Source organism: Phoca vitulina, unplaced genomic scaffold, assembly GCF_004348235.1.
Source record: "Phoca vitulina isolate PV1807 unplaced genomic scaffold, GSC_HSeal_1.0 scaffold9, whole genome shotgun sequence".
Classification (NCBI taxonomy): Eukaryota; Metazoa; Chordata; class Mammalia; order Carnivora; family Phocidae; genus Phoca; species Phoca vitulina.
Genome location: NW_022589712.1, coordinates 39,234,530 through 39,258,042, shown reverse-complemented (window position 1 = coordinate 39,258,042; position 23,513 = coordinate 39,234,530). Strand labels below are relative to the sequence as shown.

Here is a 23,513-nt window from a genome sequence, read left to right as displayed (position 1 = left end):
ATATATATATATATATATATATATATATATATATATATATATATATAAAATGGAATATTATGCAGCCATCAAAAAGAATGAGATCTTGCCATTTGCAACAATGTGGATGGAACTGGAGGGTATAATGCTGAGCGAAATAAGTCAAACAGAGAAAGACATGTATCATATGACCTCACTGATATGAGGAATTCTTAATCTCAGGAAACAAACTGAGGGGTTGCTGGAGTGGGGGGTGGGGTGGGAGGGATGGGGTGACTGGGTGATAGACATTGGGGAGGGTATGTGCTCTGGTAAATGCTGTGAATTGTGCAAGACTGTTGAATCTCAGATCTGTAGCTCTGAAACAAATAATGCAATATATGTTAAGAAAAAAAAAAAGAAGAAGATAGCAGGAGGGGAAGAATGAAGAGGGGGAAATCGGAGGGGGAGACAAACCATGAGAGACTATGGACTCTGAGAAACAAACTGAGGGTTCTAGAGGGGAGGGGGTGGGAGGATGGGTTAGCCTGGTGATGGGTATTAAAGAGGGCACGTTCTGCATGGAGCACCGGGTGTTATGCACGAACAATGAATCATGGAACACTACATCTAAAACTAATGATGTAATGTATGGTGATCAACATAACAATAAAAAAAATTTTTAAAAAGCCTCCATTACACAGTATACACAAAGTATTACTTATTTAGAGAAGAGGTTCACAGTTCTGGATAGTGTTTTTCTTTCATCGACATCATGGGACTTACCTCTACCTGTTAGATAATGCTCACTTTAGCACAGCTACCAGTGGTACTGCAGGAAGAATCTTCTCAATCTCACCGCCATGTCAATAAACCCAAATGATCCAGTTCTATGACTGCGCAATATTTATACTTATATTTCTTTCAGTGTAGCCATTGCTTGGCACATATAGTAGGTTTTTGATAAATAATTGCTGAATGAGTATAATACCATAATAAGAAGTAGAGGAGGGGCTCCTGGGTGGCTCAGTCGTTAGGTGTCTGCCTTAGGCTCAGGTCATGATCCCAGGGTCCTGGGATCGAGCCCCGCATCGGGCTCCCCACTCTGCGGAAAACCTGCTTCTCCCTCTCCCACTCCCCCTACTTGTGTTCCCTCTCTCACTGTGTCTTTCTCTGTCAAATAAATAAATAAAATCTTTAAAAAAAAAAAAGAAGAAGTAGAGGATCCATGACTGTACAGAAGGCAATTTATAGTCTTTATAGTTTCTGGTTCCTACTGATTCCACTCCCATTGGAGAAAGAAAATGGGAAGTGGGGGTGGGGGTGAATGGTGCAAATATGTAGGAGCACATTAAGAGCTTAATGAAATGGTTTTTCTTGTGGTAAAAAACATAAATTTATTCATCTATTTATTTAATATTTATTATACACCTGACTGAATCCTTCCCTTAAGGAACTCACAGTCAATAGAGCATGTCAGATGTGGATATAGACAAATATAATTTTAAAAGTGTTAAAATACCTTGAACAAAGAGATAAACAGTATACTCAAAGATTGAATAGGGCCATAATGAAAATCTGTCTTTCCTCACTTGCATTATTCCTGTTTTACTCCAAACCCGTAAGAACACATGGCCACTCAAGATGTAGTATCTCATTACAAGTAATTCTGGGAAAATCCTTTTCACACTCTTTATTTTCAGGAACTCAAAATAGGATGTTTTGATGGGAGGAGCAAAGAGAATGTCTGGAAAGGAAGCTTGGAGCCAGATGGTAGAGGGACTTAAAAATGCTTTACACAACTTCCCACTTGTCCAAAAGTTTTTTATTTGGTTTGGTTTGGTTTTAAATTGATAAAGTCTCTGTTCCCAAACCAAATCTCCAAATGAAAAACTTTTTAATCATTATCTTCATGAAACAACATTCAGCTTGTGTTCGGCATTACAAATATGGAACTACATTTCATTTGAAATCACTGACTACAACAGGCAAAGAAGAGTAGAAGGAAATGGGGAAGAAGGAAACCAGACTTCACTGAAATGTAGGCAGTTTGTGGGGCGCTTTATTTCTCACATGAAGGTGAGATGAAAAGAAACGAAGACGGGAGGGAAGAACATTGCTTCTTTTCATCCAATACCCACGTTTCATGGATCTTACCTGAAAAGTTTTTGTAATCCACTAGGTCAAACATAACAACAGCAACAGCTGACCATGTGATTATCAGAGCAATGACTAGAAGCCAGGCTGCTGGGGAGCTGAACGTTGTCACTATGTCCTCTGTGACTGTCCTCTTCAGCACTTTTCCAGGGGATTTGGGCACCGATCCATTTTTGCTGTCAATCACAGTTGTGGTAGTCGATGCATTTCCTAATCCAACATTCAGAAAGAAGAATTACAATTTGGAACTTCCTGTCAAATGTTGATGACCAAAAAACCCCACACAGATTATATAAGTATATTTAAGTTGTTTGTACCATTTTCTATAGTAGAGCACACCTCTTTAGCGGCAGGGCCACACTTTCTGCCCACTACCCCAGTATTTACCCTCGACTCTGAAATCCACATGCCCTAGTGATTAGCATTCCTCCTCTCCTAAGCGCTGTAAATAATACCATGGAAGCCACAAACTTTGTCATCACCTTCAATCATTTTTTACTTCTTCCTTACCACCTCCTACATCCACTACCATCAAAGGCAATGGGTTTTTGGTCAAATTGTTTTTTAACACCTTTTTCCTTTATTTGGGTTCATATGTCAGTTCTGAATGCAAGCAAAAATGTTTCCTCTGGGGGAGAAACAAAATCAATGATAAAGTAGTTCAAATGGATGAAATCCTTTGTTGATATCATGGTTTAACTGTACAATTGACCCTTCTATTGACCCCATTCATTTTTATTTGAGAAGGGGCACAGAAGATCTTCTGTGGAAAGATGTTGGAAAATCTTATTATATCCAGTAAACTTTTTATTCCTGCTTTCAAAGGTCTACATGTTTATGGGAGAAAATTCAAAAAAGTATTAAAAAATAGCAAAATAAATAATCACTTATAATCTCATGACCCAGAAACAACTTTTCACATGTTGTTCTACTTATACCTACTTTTTTGTACATACATATAAATATATAAATATGTTTTATTTGTTTTTGAAGTCATCATCACTCTTTCTGTTATGTTTGGTACTAGGCAATATATTATAAACATGTTCTCTTGCCGGATGTGTTCCATAAAATACCACGTAAGTGGCTGCATGGCATGTCACTTCATGGCTACGCATAATTTAGTCAAAAAGCTTTCTACCTTGGGACATGGCAGAATTTTTCTCAGCACATTAATAATTTTTATGTTAGGAGACTTTCCTAAATATAGAACTTCTGGGACAAATAGCATCACTTTTACATCTTATGAGAGTATGTATATGTATTTGAAAATTAGTATTTTTTGAAATTTTTACATGCCAGGAGTCTCTGTTTTCTTATCCTTGACAATACTGGGTGTTACCCATGGTCAAACTATTTGCAATCACGTAGGAAGAAAATTCTGCTTCATTTGTAATTCTTTGATTACTAGAGATGAGCTTTTTGTATACTTATTTTCCCTTTACATATTTTATCTTGTGAAATTTTTTGTTTGCTTTTCTATAAACCACCTCCATTTGGTGGTTTAAAAAACTGTATACACATATACATGTGCCCAATCATATGTATGTATATATTTTTACATATGTATATGAATATATAAATATCTATGTGTATGCATGTATATGTATTTATACATATTTACACATTTATACTCATTGCATATACACTCAAGAGTGTATTAATGTATGTATATACACAAACACACACATATGATAGGAAAATTTTATCTGATCTTAAGTTGAAATTTTTCCCCTCAACTGTTTACCTCTTTCTTTTTTTTTTTTTTTAAATTTATTTTACTTATTTGAGAGAGAGAGAGGGTGCAAGCCAGGGTGAGGGAGGGGCAGAGGGAGAAGGAGAGAGAAACTTACGCAGACTCCACACTGAGTGTGGAGCCTGACACAGGGCTCGATCTCACGACCCTGAGATTACCACCTGAGCTGAAACCAAGACTCGGATGCTTAACTGACTATGCCGCCCAGGCGCCCCTGCCTCTTTCTTTTTGAGGTGTTTTTATATACAGAGCAACCGCTTAAAAATTTTGCAACTCTTTCATTTTATTTCTGCAAAGTTGCTGCCTTTGTATGACTAGCAAGCTCCTCTCAATGGAGAATAGGCATATCTAATTATATTGACAATCCTGGACTCCTAGAAAGTTAACTCCAGGGGTAACTTAGAAATCATCTGAAACAACTGTATCATGTTACATTTAAGAGCAATTCAAAACCAAGCAGAATATTCAAGTGACTCTCATAGCATTTTCAATCCCAAATTACACAGATATGTATATATTGAATACTAAAGAGAAAAAAAAAACTCTATTTTTCCAAATTGAACTATTCTAAAAATATTCCAATATTTTTGCCAGAATCACAGCTTAACAACATATTTCATATATTTTAAATATGGGCCACATTATCGATAATAATTTAAGAATTGCATATCAAAAAAGGAAATTTTATTAATCATCTTCTAATATGCACAATTAACTATTTTCTTTTTTCTTCTTCTTTTTTTTTTTTTTTTGAGGGGAGGTTCAGGGACAATGGGAGAGGGAGAGAGAGAATCTTAAGCAGGTTCCACGCCCAGTGCAGAGCCGGATGGGGCTCGATTTCACAGCCCTGAGATCATGACCTGAGCCAAAATCAAGAGTCTGATGTTTAACCGACTGAGCCACCCAGGCACCCCAACAATTAACCATTTTCAATTACATTTTCAAACTAAAAAAACAAACTCCAAATTTTCATACTCCTTTGACACTTCGCACAAAATAAATTTCACCTAACTGGAAAGATTACTTGTAGTTACTTTTAGAATGTGCTAAATAATAGCTGAAAGGTTTTAGTATTTTCAAACTGAAGGGAATTGTTTGTACACCTTGAAGGCCTCAGAGTGGAATTAAAGTGTTCCTTTCAATCTTTCAACCTCTTTCTCTACGTTGTACAATTTTTCCTTTCAGTTAGGTCTAGATTTTTCATGGAAACAGTAAAGCAAAACAGGTCTGCCACAGGTTTTATAGACAGGAGAGAGAGAGATGGAGATTAACTTCCTGGCTAGAAGGTCACTACTGCTCCTCACCTCTGAGTGAAAAACTTCTATACCTGAGGAATGAGGTTAGTTAGACTTGACTTACAGGTTTATGATGGTTGAGAAATTGCTTGGCAAATTTCCTGCTACATCGAATTATTCAATAAATGGCAATAAAACAGCTACTAAACTATATCTTCGTTATTATCAACATCACCATCATCGTTACTTTTACTGCCCCCTCCGCAGCTAGTACAATCATTACCAAAATGGTAAAGAAAGGCCAGAAGGGCAAGATTAACCTCAAAAACAAAGATGGAAGTTGAAAAACTAATTCTTCAATAAATGCAGGCATTTTTTTAAATTTAATAAGCGTGTATGTTAGGCTAAGATATTTTCAGGGAGTCAAAATGGGATGTTATGACTCCTTCAATGTCTTTCTTAATCAACTAATTTACTTCTTGTGATAGACAAGAAGGACACATACTGTAATTTATTCATATTAATGGAGAATGTTTTGCCCCATTAACAAATCAAGAGAGATGATCTATAACAAATAAAGTTATTTTGTTACAATACAAATGTTTACAGTGTCAACGGTTTTGTTAAACTAGACAGACAAATTTTGAAACTTCTCACAGCTGTGTACACAGGGTGCTTAGAATTTGAATCCAGTTCATATGAAAATTTTTAGTTATTGGGGGAAGAAATGAAAATATTGCATGCAAAATTAAGTACTTTAGTTAATAAAGTGCTACTTTTTAAATTTGTTTCTTTACCAATAAGTAGTACTATCCTTCTCTTGATAAAAATAAGATAAGTGCCATAAAATCCTATCACTGACTAGGAAAAAGAAAATCAAATACATTCAAGTATATATATTAGTGGGTATTAATAATAACCAAACATAACTAATACAACCATTTTTAGGTGACAATAGTAATTTAGCCCCATATTTTTGAGAGATTAAAAAGCTGATGAGGGGATCAGTGGGAAAATGAATTAATTAAGATTTTGAAATAATTTTCGGTAGAAATTAACAACAGCAACAACAAATCTCCTTTCTTTTCTGAAAAGCTATGTGAATACATATCCCAAGGTCATGAACTCAATTTAGTTGAAATGATAGCAAGATGGAAAAATACCTTTAAAAAACAGATTTCACAGACTGTACTTGAGATGGATCTCAAAGAAGGAAAAATTAGAACGAAATCATATCATATCCTTTCATTGATTTTTGTGCCAAATTCCCATCACTTCTAATGGCAGTTCTGAAAATGGATGAAGGATAGGAGTGCTTCGAAGTGCAATTTAAGATCCAAGTGGGGCTACAAGTGAATCAAACCTTTGGAATAATGATTTGCTGGAGAGTAAGTGAATTACAAGTGTTTAGGAGAGGCCACCTGAAAGTTGATATGTTGCTAATCTCCAGTTTTTTAACTTCTGAAAGACTTCCTACTACGGCTAGATGGAGAACACCGGAAGAATTGCTTTTGCACTTCAGATTCACTTCAGTGAACTGGGTTTGAGAGAGTATTTCTGTAGACAATATCATACATACCTGCTTGGTATCTTGAAACCAAAAGAACACATTTACTGGGATTTGATACAAATTAGTTGAATCCTGATCACATTTTCTTTTTTCCTGGTCACATTTTTAAAAAACAAAAAATTTTTAAAGGGACAAGAACTTCTATACATTTTTTTCTTTTTTGATCAGAAAAATGAGAAACCATATAAATTCAGAAAGCAATGCAAGTTCAGTGTTAAAATGAGACCTTCCATATTTAAAAGAACTGATATTATTATGAATCCCAAATTTTATTTCACCTTATAATACTGCCAAAACAATTATGGCACAATATTTTAAATGGATGAAAATGTTAACACTAAATGATTTTTTTATTTTTAAAATTTTTTCCTATGTGTTTTTGTCTTCACATCCTCAAAATTCCCACTTAAAAATTAATCAAGACTCAAAAATGTTGAAAATAAATTCTGGGTATCCAACTCAGAAGGTAAAACTATAAGCAATTTGAAAATAATCTGAAGGTTATGCTGTTTATGGAAAATTATGTGTTTCCTTCATTATGGAAATACACTAAATTGTACCTTTCATTTTCCATTCAAATTTACTACAGAAACCACACAGAGCCAAGAGGAATAAAATTGAGGGGAAATAAATTGCCTTCTCTGACAACTGGTCAAGATAAATGTGAAGAACAGAGTGCGTAATCTGAGATTATTTAATGTTTGAGAAGTACTTTGAAGATGACAAGAGCTAGTTATTGATATGGTGGAAAAAATGAGAGGTAAATATTACTGAGAAATTCGACATGGGCAATGCTCTTGGAAAGTTGGCATCTCAGAGCAGCTAGGATATGTGGCAGTATTTTCCATGCCTACTTTTTAGTTCCATTCCTTCTGATTTCATAAAAATTATTTTGATTGCCAGAAAGCTAGAATCAGCTTCAAAAGAAGTGGGGATCTGGCTGAAAGACCATGTGACTCTGCCCCATAAAGTAAGATTAGGGGCTGCTTATGAGTGATCCCAAAGACCCAGCTTCACAGTCAGGTTAGGCATTGAAGACTAAATCACAAGCCTCCTAAAAGAAGTCACTTAACCTCATCATGCCTTATTAATCAGATCAAACTGCCAAGTACACTTGCCTATTATTATTCCTAGGGGAAACTGACAATGCAATCTCTTCCAGGACGCTCAGGAAAGACACCTATATTCTAGAATGGTATAAATAAAATATTACATTCTCATTACATAAAAGCATTAATTCCGAATTTTGCATTCTACTATGTGACGTGGTTTGTGGAGTACTTCAATGCTGTATTTTTCCATCGAAAATTTGAGAACAAAGGACAGAGAAGAAGACTATACTATCAATGGCATTATAAAAATATGTATTATTCCAAAATTATATTAAGAATGTAATTCCCGGGCGCCTGGGTGGCTCAGTTGGTTAAGCGACTGCCTTCGGCTCAGGTCATGATCCTGGAGTCCCGGGATCGAGTCCCACATCAGGGTCCCTGCTCAGCAGGGAGTCTGCTTCTCCCTCTGACCCTCCTCCCTCTCATGCTCTCTGTCTCTCATTGTCTCTCTCGCAAATAAATAAAATCTTAAAAAAAAATTAAAAAAAAAAAAAAAAAGAATGTAATTCCCAATTACAAGTAAGAATGACCTTTACTATATTTAAGTGCTCCAGAAAACACATGTAAGTAAGAATTTTGGAGAAACTTTGCTAAGAATATCTTTTGGCAAATAAAGTTGAAAAATGAAAAATCCATCTTTTATCAGTCCTTTGTCTGCAGAATATCTATGTATCACAAATATAGACATTGGTGACGATAAAATTATGCTTTTCTACAAGTATATATAAATCGAATGAAAAAGATTTTGAAAGGCAAGATAAACCATGACAATTCACAAAAACAGACTTTGTCAAAATAATCCTAGGTGCTGTAATGAAATATATATGTTTTATATATTTATGTATATATGTAGTTGATAAACCATAATAAATACCCCTAATTTTTAGAAAACTTCAGATTCTAGGCACTTAAAAAAAAAAAAAAAAACTATTCACTCTCTTCCAAGGTAAAAATAGCTTTGTCTCACACCAGAAACAGATGTCCTGCCAGTTTCAATGAAAGCCCTAAATTGCCACCTTTTCTCCGAGATTTTTGAGATTTGATCATTGTAATGATATTTCAGAGGATAATTTAGCAGCCTAATCTACCTGCAGAGGTGGCCAATATATACTTACTTTTTACATTAACTAACAATCCTTCCTACCAACCCACTCCCCATACTCTTCCAGCAGAAGAATTTCTTTTTCTAGTAGTGGAACTAGAAAGTGAACCCTCATCTAACTCCCAGCCACAGGACTGGTTCTTTAAAACAAGCCTGACCGTTCAGAACACCCTCTTGCCCATGACTGTAAAGGGATGGGCAATCAGAATCCTCCACATTTTTTGTGGAGCTCTTGAATGACACTCTATTTCTGCTAAAGTTGACAAACTGTCTTTTCCTGTATTAACTCTGGTAAGCTCAGTCTTCCCCTACCTTTTGAACTTTTCATTTTCAACTTAGCAGTTTCTACTTTTTCTATAAGTAGTAAACTGAATTTAGAGATGAAGAGCAATGGTGAGTACATAACTAGAATTCATTTTTTTTGAAACAAAATATGTTGAACTCCTAACACATTACAGGTAAAATGCATTGTGTTTTACCAATCCAAAGTGGGCAAGGATTTCTGAGGAATTCCTTTTTTTCTATTTAAGAAAACCCAAAAAAAAACCCTCCACTCTTAAAATCCAACTTCTCTTTTAAGAATTTCAACTCCTTAGTGATATTTCTGTGTTCTTTTGAAATAAACACTATTGTTTTTACTTGTGATATAAGTTTTTGATAAATACAATGACATAAAATTATCTCGACTTTTGTATACTCTTTTTTTGTTGCTCAGCAAGGCTCTAGGATGAGAGTAAGTCATCTATCTTTTAGTAGCATGTAGTACTTGAGCACTTTTTAGACGGTGAGGTCTGAATAAACAATAAATGTGAAAAACTTCATAAGTTTAGCTAAAGGGAATCAGATTTTAAAAAGTACCATATTAAAAAACCACAATATTTCTGCATATAGAAGGCTTTGCAATATATAGTGACTTCTAACCAGAGAAATATGTTAAATAAAAAGTAAAATATATTTTCATGAGAGATGCAAATGTTCAAATAAGAGATACTTTACTGAAAGAAGTAAAAGCATATCTGTGCATCTCATAAGTAGGAAATTTAACTGGTCAAAATAATTCAGGCTCCAACAGATAAGGAGAGACTAGTGGGTTAGAGAAAAAGATGTGCATTTCTTTGACTGAAAAAAGCATATATTTACTAAATAATGTCAATAATTAAGCAGACACCTTTTTTCTAATTAGGCAATTAGCACTAGCATCTACAATGTTATTAGGGTTGTTGTCTCCAAAAGGTGCAATATCTGGGAGAGATTTCTACAACCAGATCAGGCACAGTAAATGTACAGATGAATAAAAGTGCTGATGGTCAACTTACAAATGCATGATGATGCATCTTCTTAGTCAGTGGGGTCTCCCATAACAAAATACCACAGACTGGATGTCTTAAGAGAAATTTTTTTTTTTCTCACAGTTTGGAGGGAAGAAACTCTGGAAGACAGTGCCAGCATAGTCAGATTCTGGTGAGGACTCTCTTCCTGACTTGGAGATGGCTGCCTTCTCGCTGTGTCCTCTCATAGCAGAGAGAGAACAAGCAAGCTCTCTACCACCTCCGATTATAAGGGAATTAATCCCATCATTAGGGCTCCACCTTCATGACCTCATCTGAACCTAATTACCTTCCAAAGGCCCTGTCTCCAAATACCATCATGTTGGGGGTTAGAGCTTCAACATGTAAATTTGGGAGTGACATGATTCAGTCCATCACGTGCATATTTCTATTTGATTATTTAAAAATTGCTCAAATTGGGGCACCTTTGGGGCTCAGTCAGTTAAGTATCTGCCTTCGGCTCAGGTCATGATCCCAGGGTCCTGGGATCGAGTCCCACATTGGGGTCCATGCTCAGCGGGGAGCCTGCTTCTCTTTCTGCCTGCCACTCCCCCTGCTTGTTCTCTCTCTCTGTCTCTCTCTCTTTCTGACAAATAAATAAATAAAATCTTTTAAAAATTGCTCAAATGAATATTAATATATTTTAAGCTTAATAAGCATAGCTATTTTAATAGAGCTCTAACTTTCATGTTAAAATAATGGAAATCATGGCCATGGTCCCTTACTACCCATACATGCCTAAGTGGCCCAAATCAAAATGTCAGAGGGTACTACATATTGTGAGGTAGTTTAGGGATGGAAATTAATCAACAAGACCCATGAAATCACTTTTTTATAACAATGATTTTGACAGGTTCCATCAGACTTATTAATGAAAATAATCCATCTTCACTTCATGAATGCAGGAAGTCTCATGCAGGAAGCGAAGCCATCTTAGGGTCTCTCTGATTTTATAAGTTTGAAGTTTGGGGATGGAATCTACAGAAAGTCTCCCAAATTTTGTGAATTTGGTTTCAGGTAAATAGAAGTTAGACTCTGGTTCTTAGTGAATATAATTTGAACAGGACAGACTTAAGATCCATAAACTATATTCAAGTTCCTTTGAGAAATTAATTTTCTAGCATTTTATGTTTGGGTTGACTCATTTTCTTCCTGGGCCAAATATGCATAATTGAAATGCTTTACCTAGCCCCAGCATTCCTCCTACTAAATTGCCCCATTGTCACTGAATCACAAACTCACTGAAATAGAAAAGGCTTGAGTAATGACATGCTATTTCAATTCAGAAAAAAATACTAAACTCAGTGCTTCAAAATCATTAGCTTTTCATGATTTGTTGATTCTAATGTGTGTTTTTTACTTCCTTTTTCTTAAAGACATTTTCATGGAAATCAACTATTCCTTAAGAATTAATCATCTCCTGCTGCTTTTACCCAACATAGAGTCATAATCCCACCATTGCAGTGTCACAATAGCTTCTACTTTATTTTCATTAAGAAAGTGTGACAGTCTCCCCCGTCCCCGCACCCCAAAAAAGGCACACGAGGTATTCATACTCTTTTCACATAAATGTATTCAGTAATAATAATGACTTCATGTAAAGCTTCTTCTTGAAACTATACTCATAAAATAATGGGTTTCTCACATTCCCATCAGTTACATTCAGGAAATTTAAGAAAATGTAAGAACTAAGATCTAAATTTCTTTCAAGTTTACTTCTCTGGGTGAGTTTTTAGGTAATTGTTTCATGACTCAACCTGGCTTGTTTTTTGATATATTTAAATATAAATAATACTAAACCTATGTTTTCTATTTATAAGGAAATTTCCATCCATTTGTTGGAAAAGCAGTAATAATTTAATAATTTCATCTTTGTCATGTGTACATGTAAATTAATAAAGATATTTTAGAGTATATAACCATTCATATAGCCAATTTAATATTAATATAACCAATAATAGAGTATATAACCACTAATTTTATTGAGTACCCCAGGGGCTTTTGAAATAAAAGTTGCAAGGAAGTATCCTTATTTTTTTACAACTTTAATTATGAGTAATATAAATCGACACTTTCTATAGTTACTCCAGATTTAATGCTATTGCCATAATTTCACTGAAAACAGATCCATAGAATTTCTAAAATTGTCAATAAAGCAAAATATTTAATAATTTTGATGAGAGAAGACATATACTTAGAATTGAGCACCACTGTACTAGGATATTATTATATTTTGTTTAACTTGAACCCACATCATCACTAAGCCATTTGAAAAGTTTAGAACAGATCAGAATTGTATAGCCAGAGCCTTCATCTTTCTGGATTGAGTCCACATATCTCATGAAGAAAATACCCTATCACATGAAGAAAATGCAGGCAAAAAATGTAGAGAGAGATAAGATTTGCTGTGTTGTTTAAAATCATTTAATCTATAGGAAAAAAGCAGCTTCCTGTGCCTTTCAAAGGACTTCTAAATGAGCTTGAAGCTCCTTTATGCATTTCTGAAAAGAACATTAAGGTATCCATGCTCATATTTTAAAAATACAAGCAATTAGGTAAACACAAATAATACTTTATACAAATCTTTCTTTTAAGGAGTTCATGGAGTTTTTGAAACAGCTGATAAAGCTGCACACATCTATAGAATGGAGCAAGTATTCTCATCCTCTTTGATATGAAAGGAAACTGAAACAGGGGAGTTAAAGAGAACCAGTTTTCCGAAGTCTACTCATTACTGAAATTTTCAAAGAGTTCATGTTGCTTAGTCCCTAATATTTTATCTGCTGAATTGTTTATCCAAATAGACTTAATATTGATCTTAAATTTTATGTCTGGAAGATGCCACTCATTGACAACTCATAAAAAAGGCTTTGTCTCTGGCCAATTACAGTTCTGAAACAAAACAATTTTAAAAAGCAAAGATAAAAACAAAATGATAACTAATTGAATTTTTTCTAACTCCTTCACACCCTCAACATTTCAGTTTCAGTTTCACAAGGCAGAAGAGCAGTCACTTTATTGAGTATTCTAGAGATAAAATTATATCCTCAGCACCTCAAAGAGTAAGAAATAAATGGAAAATTAGGACCCTGTCCTCTAAGAGCCTACTTGGTATTTACTGTCAAGTGGACTCAACTTTGGTATTAGGGCTGCGGACTGGGCGAGAGCAGCCACTTTCCTCAGTCAGTCCAGGGTCGATTCCAGGTGTTGGGACCATCAGTGTGACAGAGGACGGTGAAATCCCCTATCCCCTCATTTCAAATAGCTTATCTGAATAGGATTTTACTATTGAAAGACCAGTATTTCTGACATTTAGATCATTCAGAGCAGTTATTTCTATGGAGTGAGCATTTTTATAAGCTTTATTTGACTAAGCTTATTCAAGCATTACCCCTGCATTAGATTAGTATCACCAAGCCATAGCAGATTCCGTAAAATAAGCTTTATAAAATTGTGGTTGCCCAATAGCATGCTCTTTTGGAAACTACTAAGCACCCTTCCCTTGAGTAACATAGCTCTAGAGCTATGCGTTACAAGATGTTTGAAATCCAATGTCTCTTTCTACCTTAGAAGAGGAGAAAAGAAATGGAAAACAGTTCAGGAAACTTTTTTTTTTTAATTAAAAAATCACTTTTCCTTTTTAATTTTATAACAAAAGGGAAATGCATTAAATAGCCAAATTTGAATATTAAACCCTTTGGTTCAGTATTAGAGGAGGTTCTTTAAAAATAGCACTGACTCTTTTCCACACCTTACTTCTGATTAAATGTGTTCCTATAAAAGACTCTACAGGTCGTAAAAAGAATCAGATCATAAATAAGTTTTGCTAAGGCAGTATTCAGGAGAAAATTATAATGGCTAATATTCTAGTCCCAAAACTGATCATAATTATATTGCTTCAGGCTTCTATAGCATCTCTGTTCCAGAGAAACCAAAAATCGTCCCACAAACCAGACTTTCTGGAGATATATATATATATATCTGTGATTTCATGGGAAAAGCAGTCATTTCAGAAACCACAATGACTCATAAAGAGCATTTGGTTAATAAGCGAAGGAGATCATATAAGTGAAGTTTGTCAAAACTTAATGTGGTAAATGGTTGATTTGTCATTTGGCAAGAAGTTAAACACTATCAGTTTGCTAGGGCTGTCATAACAGAGAACCACAAATTGGGTGACTTAAACAACAGAAATTTTTGCCTCACGATTCCAGAAGCCAAAAATCTAGAATCAAGGTGTTGTTCCTTTTGAGAATGCGGAGGGAAAAATCCTCCACAACCTTCCTCTGGGCTTTAAATGGCATTCATATAGCATTCTCGCTGTATGTATGTCTATCTCAAAATATTCCCCTTTCTATATGGACACCAATCAGATTGGCTTGGAGCCCATGCTGTTGACTTAATTTTAGCTTGATTACACCTGTGAAGACGCTATCTCCAAGTAAGGTCACATTCTGAGGTACTGGGGAGTTAGGTCCTCAACTTAAGAATGATGGGGAGAGGTGCACAATTCAACCCATGACAAGTACTACTACATAGTCTCTTCACTCTATTATCACCAGAAGTATCTTGTGAAAGATTAAGTTAAATCTATTTTAAGGCATTACCATTAATGACTTGTATAAAATGAAGCCTCGAATTAATCAAATTGTCAAGAAAATTTGTAATTCTTTCTCAAATTCCACAGGTAAATTGAAACTGTGAAATTATTCAAGTGATGGCCTTGGTAATAATGCTCCATTATTTTCCTTCTGTTATAGAAATGTTAAATTTTAAAAATACACGTATATATAAATGTCTGTATTTTAAAATATGTATGTGCTCATACACACACAAACACCACAAGTTAGTGAGGCAAATGCCATCAACATATTTTAATGAAATGATGGAATATCAAAGCCCAAAATAACTGCAATTAGGCCAGATATTTAACACAGCTACTTATCCAAATTATTCATTTTTTCACTAAATTGAAATATTAGATTCTTTTAACCAAGTAAGTAATCCTGTCCTTTATGCCTTAATCTATAAACTATAATGTAAATAAAGACCACATATTTTACTTTTTGCCAAAGGATTCAACATTTACGGATGTCATGCTTTCAGAGAAAATTTTATTATAGGTTGTAGACTTTATATGATTTAATTATAACATGTCATAAAAAATAATGATTCCTAAGTCAAAATATTTACAATAAAAATATTTCTCCAAAGAATACATGCTTCCTTCATTTACCCTAGAAATGGAAAAAAAATGCTCTAATAATTAGGAAATGCCTAATGCATGAATGTAATTAGACAGAATGAAATCTTAGCTATATTATTTATTGATTGATCCTAAGAAAATTTACTAAGCAAAATCTATTGCCCTCACACATTTATAACACCGGGAACTTTTTTGGGTTAATAAACAAAAGCCATAATGTGAAATGTCAAAAAATAGATTTGGACATATTTTTTAGTATTATCTAGATATATCTTTAGTGTTAAAAAAAAAAAAAGGAAGTTTTTCAATTTATCACTCAGTCCTGAAGAATTCTCAGTAGTCAAATCATCAGACCTCATTCTCCAACAAAAAGGCCTAAAAACTGAAACAAAAAACAAACACAAACAAGCAAAAATAAGTCTATATTATGGTTCCAGCCCAGAATATGCCTCCATAATATGGAAACAGTGTTGTTACCCTGTCCGTGAGAACCACATTTCTTTATCCATAAAATAACAATAACGTTTGAACCCATAGATTCCATAGTATGACTGAAAAGCATTGATAGCAAAATAGAAACATTTCCTGGTTTCCAGCAAATTGTTCCTCATGAAATTAATCTATAAAATCTAAGTCTTAATTATGTAAAGCAGAACATTTTAATGAAATCACTTATTAATTTATTCCATTGTTCATTTGTACTTTTCACAGATCTTATGAATAAAAGTCTTTTCCAAAATTTATTATTCTAGTAGTGCTTTCTTTGACACAATATTTTATTATTTTTCATATGGCACTTTCTGTAGTCACATCCTCCTCAGATTCTGTGACCTAAAGCAAGCTATTAGTGAATGGGACAAAATCAATTTGCCCTGCAATGGATAGTGATGAAAGACTGAGTAGCTGCTAAGTGGACTTTTCCATAAATAGATTTGCAAATCAAAATGAGAAATTAAAAAGCTTCAAGTATTCTTTTTATCTTCTCTTAAAATGCCTTTGGTTCTTCTGAAAGGAGAGAGTAATCAGAAAAAAACCTCATCCGGTTATCTTAAAAAGACATTAAGAATATGCCACAGGTCAACAGCAAAAGGTTAGGGATGGAGCAATAAACTGGGAGCTGGGGGAGGGCTGACTAGGGGACCCCGTGGGTGTCACTTCACCTGTCTGCAAGCCAGTCAGTCTCTGCAAATGTAAATCAGGGGTTGGCCCCTCCCTTCCTGCAGTGACCAAAACCAGTTGACAATGAAAGCACGTGAAATTCTTCAAGGAAAATCATAGAGCTCAGGAAGTGCCATTAAGGGAATGTGACCTATAGAAAAGTCCTAGGTGCATTAGACGTACTTTCACACACGTGACACAAATCAACAGACTGTAATACTGCCATCACCTCTGAGACCCTGTTATCTCCACTCATCCCTTCCAATTACACCCTTGGGCAAACCCGAAATGTCTGTGATTCCTGGGACACGCTCTTCTGTGAATGTGAGCGCTCTGCAGCGTAGGTCTGAAAAAACTTCACCTGATTGTTCACCTTGCCCCTTACTACATCTTCAGGACTCCATTTTATTGAAACACAACCACACCCATTCATTTATGTATTGTCGTTTGTCTATTTTCTATGTTTTCCTGCTTTAGTAGCAGAGTTGAGCAGTTGCAACTGAGATCATATGGCCCACCAAATCTAAAATATTTACTATCTGGCCCTTTACAGTAAAAGCTTGCCAATTCCTGCTCTTTGAGTTAAGGAGAGTAACTGACAAAGTAGGAACTTAAAAATAGATATTTAATGGTTTTAAAATTGGGAAAAATAATTTAAGCTAGCATTTATTAAATGTTAATCAGGCATAGAGGAGGTGTATATGGCACAGTGATATAAAAGTAAGGTTAAGATGGGACAGGGCTGGGTTGGAATCCTGGCTTTGCTCTTTTCTAGCTATTGGACCTTAGCGTTCACCAGTGAAACCGAGATCATTAAAATGACCTCATTGGGTTATCATGAGGAACAAAGCATTTAGCACAGTGCTAGGCACAGTAACAATTAACTCCTTTCCCCTCTTGTTAACTTTCTCCAGCTTAATGTATTATTGATAATAGTGATAAAGATTCTTCCAAATAAATATGGCCCTTTTTTAGGATTTATTTATTTATTTTAGAGATTGAGAGAGAGCACGAGTGGGAAGGGCAGAGGGAGAGGGAGAAAGAATCTCAAGCAGACTCCACATTGAGCTTGGAGCCCCACATGGGACTCGATCTGATGACCCCGAGATCATGACCCTGAGAATATGACCTGAGCCAAAACCAATAGTCCGGTGCTTAACCGACTATGCCACCCAGGCGTCCCTAAATATGGCCTTTTTAAATGTCTCTCTTAGGGGAAAATTACTTCAGCTCTATCCATTCATTCTTTTTGCCTGTATATGGACTTTTGAAGTACTGAGATTGAACTTCTTTTTCATGTATATGATAATTGAAGTTATATTACTGAGAATGTAAGCCCTGGAGGTTCAAAGGTTCATTTCTTTGAAGAGACTTTACATTGCAAAGTATACAACTGATGTTCAACTCACTCATAACTACCATTATAATAAAGCCAAGAAATGTAAACAATTCAGAAATGTATTTCTCCAACTAATGTTCAGAACCCATAATGGGTAAAATCATGCATTTTCATTCATAGGAAAACCTTTTAATATATTAACCACCAATTACAAAAAGCAGAGCATTGCCGTTTTTGTTAATCTCTTCTGCAGTTTGGTGCTATTCTTTATTCTAAACAGGCATTAGGTCCCAAAAGATTTTTTCATAAGGTAGTTATTTGGAACACAAATGTATTTCCCCATTTTAATTAAAGAATGTTATGAAGGTTGGTTATGGTCTCAATATGCCCATCAAAATCTTTTTAATCTTATGCAGCTGAATTGTTAAACAAATAAAACTGTAGACATGCTCATGCTTTTGTGTGTGTGTGTGTGTGTGTGTTTGTATATTATCTACCTAAGGGATGGGAACAAGTCCCAGCCAGCTCAAGCCCCAGCTCTTTCAGGCAGCCTTAGATATAAACCTCCAGGGTGAGTTAATTGTCCCTCTTGGATGCTTGCAGACCACCCCCTTTGTACATTTACCTTAGACCTAACATATTATATTGCAATTACCTGCTTATTTTTCTGAGTCTCCCACTGGAATGTAAGCTCCTTGAAGCTTCTTATATTCAGTTGTATACATCTGGTTCTCAATGCAATGGTTGGCTCTAGGTAAACGTTACTGAATTGGCGTGGTGACCTGAATATAAATGCCTCATGGTGTTTTTTATGTAGTAGATGCTCTAAACATGGGTGCTGCATGAGAGAATGAACCCTCCTGTGCCCTTTGTGTTATCAGTCTCAGGCAGTGTTCCAAGGGCACGTTTTGCCTGTGCCCCTTCATCACCGGATTATCACAGTGTGTGAAGCCTTGTTAACATGTGAAGAAATGGTGTGCTTCTTTCCTGCAAGCCCCCAGAGGGTCTACAAGTGGAACATCACTGAATCTCAGCCACTGTCTCTAGCTCTGCTGGAGAAAGGAGCTAAGAACAGTGGTGTGCTCTTCTGGGAAGACTCCTGGGTTGGGTGTGTGAAGGGGAGGGATTTAGGATCAGACAAGAACAGACAATGGGCAGAGTGAGTCAACAGTGGAGTCAGCTGGTGAAGAATCCTGAGAGTGAGGGCTAAGGAGAAAGACAGGGGGCTTCGCTATGGGAAAATGAAGGAGGGGTGGGAAAAAAGTTTGGGGGGGACAGGAGCAGTAGTAGCTGTTCTCAGCTTTTCAGGGTCCTAAGTCTTGTCCAAGGACAGCCACATAGGGATGGAAAATAAATTCAAGTTTTGTGTTAAGAAATATTCAACAACTCTGTTTCTAAGTGGTGAAGGAAGAGGGCTGAGGAAGAAGAGATATGGCCATCATAATCACAGGTCATTATAAGTATCTCTGGGAGTTCATAAGTACAGGAACTCTATTGTCCCTTTTTTCTTCCTAAATTTGAACTCTGAAGAGCAGGATTCTGCCTTAGTTCAGCACAACTGTATCTACTGAATAGCATTACATATATATTTATGGCGTTTTTTTTAAGATTTTATTTATTTATTTGATAGAGAACAGCCAGAGAGGGAACACAAGCAGGGGGAGTGGGAGAGGGAGAAGCAGGCTTCCCGCCAAGCAGGGAGCCCGATGCGGGGCTCGATCCCAGGACCCTGGGATCATGACCTGAGCTGAAGGCAGACGCTTAACGACTGAGCCACCCAGGCACCCAATGGCTCTTTTTATAAGCCTTTATAAGTCTTTAAAAGACTAAAATAATTTATTATTTATATTGTACTTAGTTAAATAACTGAACACAGGTGAAAAGTTACAAATATGAAAAAAACTTTTTTTTTAATGTATGCTGCATCTATCTGATTTCTCCTCCTTTCTTCACTCCCTCAACCAAACATACTTGACAGTTTATTTGTGTTCGTATGAAGGCTGGCCAAGAATGGCTATTTGAAATATAACATAGTCAAATGGGAGATGATAAATATTAAATATTTGCATATAGATTTTTAATAATGATCTTAGTACTAAAGTTTTGTATTCTCCTGGACGCACAATGGAGACAGAATTTATAGGTAACAAAATATGTTGTCATTGGCAATCCTGACATCTTAGGGCCAAAATTGATCAACTCTTTATGAACAACATAATGCTTTACCTTGAAATGGGTTAAAGAAACCTATCCATCATTGATACCTTTTATTCACCCTTGTTGCATGTCTAGCCACAAGGACTTAAGAATAAGTTTTCAGCCCTTTCTGTACCTTGAAAAGCAGATTTCATCATGGCAAAGACTACATTTCTTCAACACTAAATCAGAGAATAGCAAAGAATCAAAGAACGGTGGTCTTGGTCAAGGCCCCAGCTACTCCATATGCTTCATTTGGCTTATTAGTAGATGATATTCCTTCTTCTAAGCAGTCACAGCTGCTATACCAGACATGAAGACATGTTGTTGAGTAGAGAACATGCTAGATTTATACCCTTTCTTGCTTTCAAGCACCTTTCTGCAGGGTACAACCTATAACGTGCCCAGTCTTGATCTATCTGGACTGGGGAACTGCTGGTTGGCAGGTAACAAATAACCAGTTCAAAATAAGTTTTTGTTTGTTTCCTTGTTGGGCTAACAACATCACACATTTGTGTATCACCTCACAATTTGTGATGCCAAATTACATAAATCATATCAACTGATCTTCCTGAAGGAGGCTGGGCAGCTAACCCCATTCTCACTTTAGAGAAGAGAAAACGGATCCTCAGAAAGATTACGTGATAAGTACTGGAAAATAGTGGTGCCAAAACTAGATCCAGATTGTTAGGTAGTCAAATCAATCAGCTGGACTAGAGGATCAAGGATAATGGCAAATATCTACTGAGGTAGCTCTATGTCACACACTAGTCTGAGAGCTGGAAATATAGTCCCTACTCTTATGATGTCTATATTCTAAGGAGAAGAAATCATATTTCAATCTGTTTTCAAGATGAGTTTGAATAATAGGAGATTTAAATTTAAGTGAGCCTATTACCTTCCCCAATGCAACCAATGCCAAGAGTTACCTTATCTCAATCTATTGCTGAATGAAAGAAAAGAAATGCACAATGCTGACAATATAGAGAAACTGAACTCTATGAAGATCATGATACTTACCATAAACTTTCCTTTCCCTGCACTTAGGGAAGTAGACTTTAGAAAGGGCATCTTTCAAATAAAGACTCTCGTTATTTCCATATGCCCTATGGACTGTCAACTGCAGCCCAGGATAAGATCTCAAAATGGCCACAAAGACAAACCTTAATCATTATGCTATTCCCCCACAACAATGACTTCATACTATATCTTTAGCCAAAGGACAATGATTATATTTAAAATAAGTATGAAATTTAGATTTATAAAAATTATGCAGCAATACAAAATTGAATTTTGGCATTGGGATTTATTATTCAACCTGCATCAGTTCTTATTTAAATTTCAGATATTTAGAATTCAAATATTTGTTATTCCAGAGGCTACTATAACATAATGGATAGGTCATAGGGCTATTGAAATCCAATCACAACCATAATACTATTCATTTTGACTTTTTTTTTTTCTGTATGGTGATTTTTAAATATAACCAGCACAAAAGAAATTAGAAAGCCATTATAGAAAGAAGCATGCTTGTGTTTCTGTCCAAGTTTGGTTTTTCATGAACTGTAAACATAATCTAAACTAAGATCATAAATACACAATTGGAACCTGGAAATGTACAGCCTGATTTAGTCTTATCTAGATGCCATTAGGAAAAATGTAAACACTTGATTTTGTCGTTTCAACCAAACTCAATCCATATCTTATCTTTTATTGGAATTTTAGTACAATAAATTATGTTTAGAGTTATTTCTCTTCCTTCTAAAGTTTCTCTTTCTTTATACCTGTTTTCTTTCTATATAGAGATCTTTTATGACTTGCCAAGTCATCTTACTTTGATACTATATTTGATTTATTTTACCCTAATATTATAATAAGAGCTCAATTTACTTATCCACTTATTTATCCATTTATTCCCCCAACATTCACATACTTATTCATTCATACATTCACTCACCAAATGTTTACTAAGCACTTACTTGCTCCAGGCATTTTCTATGTTATGAGAATTAAAAAGATGGACCTAGATAAGCTCTCTATAATATTCAAAGATTTGAGATTCTTTATAGTTTTTTTACTGCCACTGTCCACCTTCCATAGATCCTGAACCTTTTGCTGAGATAGTAACTAGAAACTCCCTTGTATATCTACTTTGCAACATTTTTTTTTTAATTTGGATCTTTTTAGAAATCTCAACCTTGAAGCATGCATTTCTAAAAATACCGGTGGGGGTGAACTGAAGTTACCAATTCAAATGCTTCTAATACTACTTTTCTTAGATGCATCAATTGCAATAATGTATCCACCCCTACTGATATTGTCCTATATTTTGTTAAAGAAAATGAGACTAGAGTTAATATTGTAACCAAAAGAAGTAACATCTATCTGAAGTAAATTGATGAGTTCTCAGAAGATTGCTGAAATAAAGTTGACCATTGAGTGCTTATAATTTGGCCTCTTTTCATTCATCAATAAGGGTATATTGAACATTTTCCATGACAGTCAAGTGTGGAAGGTTAAAAATTAGACAATATCGGGTTCTACCTGCCAAGAGTTTAGCAAGTGTTAAGACAGACAAGGGAAGAATAACCACAACATTGTTTGCTAATTGTGTGAAGATGTCATGCACAGACCACTGAGAGAATTTAGTGTGAGGAGGACACTTTAAACCAGGCAGCAGAACAGCACGTGTAAAAGCTTAGAGGATTAAAGAAGGCTGCATTTAAGAAATTGCAGGTCTAAGCATGTCACTGAAGACAAAGGCACTTGTGGCAAAGTGGAGAAAGAAGAGGTGAGAGAAGAAAAGACATCTCCAATGTCTGTTAAAATGAGGAAGTCTGGCTTTCTAACAAATAACATGGCAACCAGAGCTGAACCTTACACAGAAGGATCTTGATCATATTTGTATTTTGGAAAGTTTATTTAAGTAGCAGGGCACAAAAGTTGAGGCAGACTCAGAAACTCAATTAGAAAATCGTGCAGAAATCCAGGTTTCTGTAAAAAGAAGCGAACTCTGGGGATACCATGAAGAATAGAGACAAAAGGACGGAATTCAGAAGTATTCAGGAAATAGTATCTGCAGGATTTGAATGATTTGATGATTAAGTTGGGGGGTGAAGAAGATTAATGATGTCATGATTAGAGGGTGGGGAAGGTCAATGATTTGATTATTAAAGTTCTAGCTCTAGAAAGTTGGTTGATGGTGTCATTCACCAAGACAGAATACTGAGGGAAAAAAGCAGGTTTGCTGGGGAAAATGATGCATTTAGTCACTAGAATAGCTTGATATGTACTTGAACAAAGTGATTACCTCTTAGTTTTTAGCAACTTATTATTATTAATGCATATGCCAAATGTTTACATGGACACATACCACACACATACACATATTTCACC

General features: G+C 35.4%; 1 protein-coding gene across 2 annotated transcripts in view; it reads right to left on the bottom strand.

Annotated features, from left to right (window-relative positions):
- Nucleotides 1-23,513, bottom strand: part of TRDN (triadin) — a 365,907-nt gene that overhangs the window by 318,214 nt on the left and 24,180 nt on the right. For both annotated transcript variants that reach the window (XR_004299993.1, XM_032407956.1), the window contains exon 2: nucleotides 2,116-2,325. Coding sequence is in view for 1 of the 2 variants with exons in the window: in XM_032407956.1 (XP_032263847.1) it covers nucleotides 2,116-2,325 (210 nt within the window). In the remaining variant the exon portion in view is untranslated. The remainder of the gene's footprint in view (nucleotides 1-2,115; nucleotides 2,326-23,513) is intronic.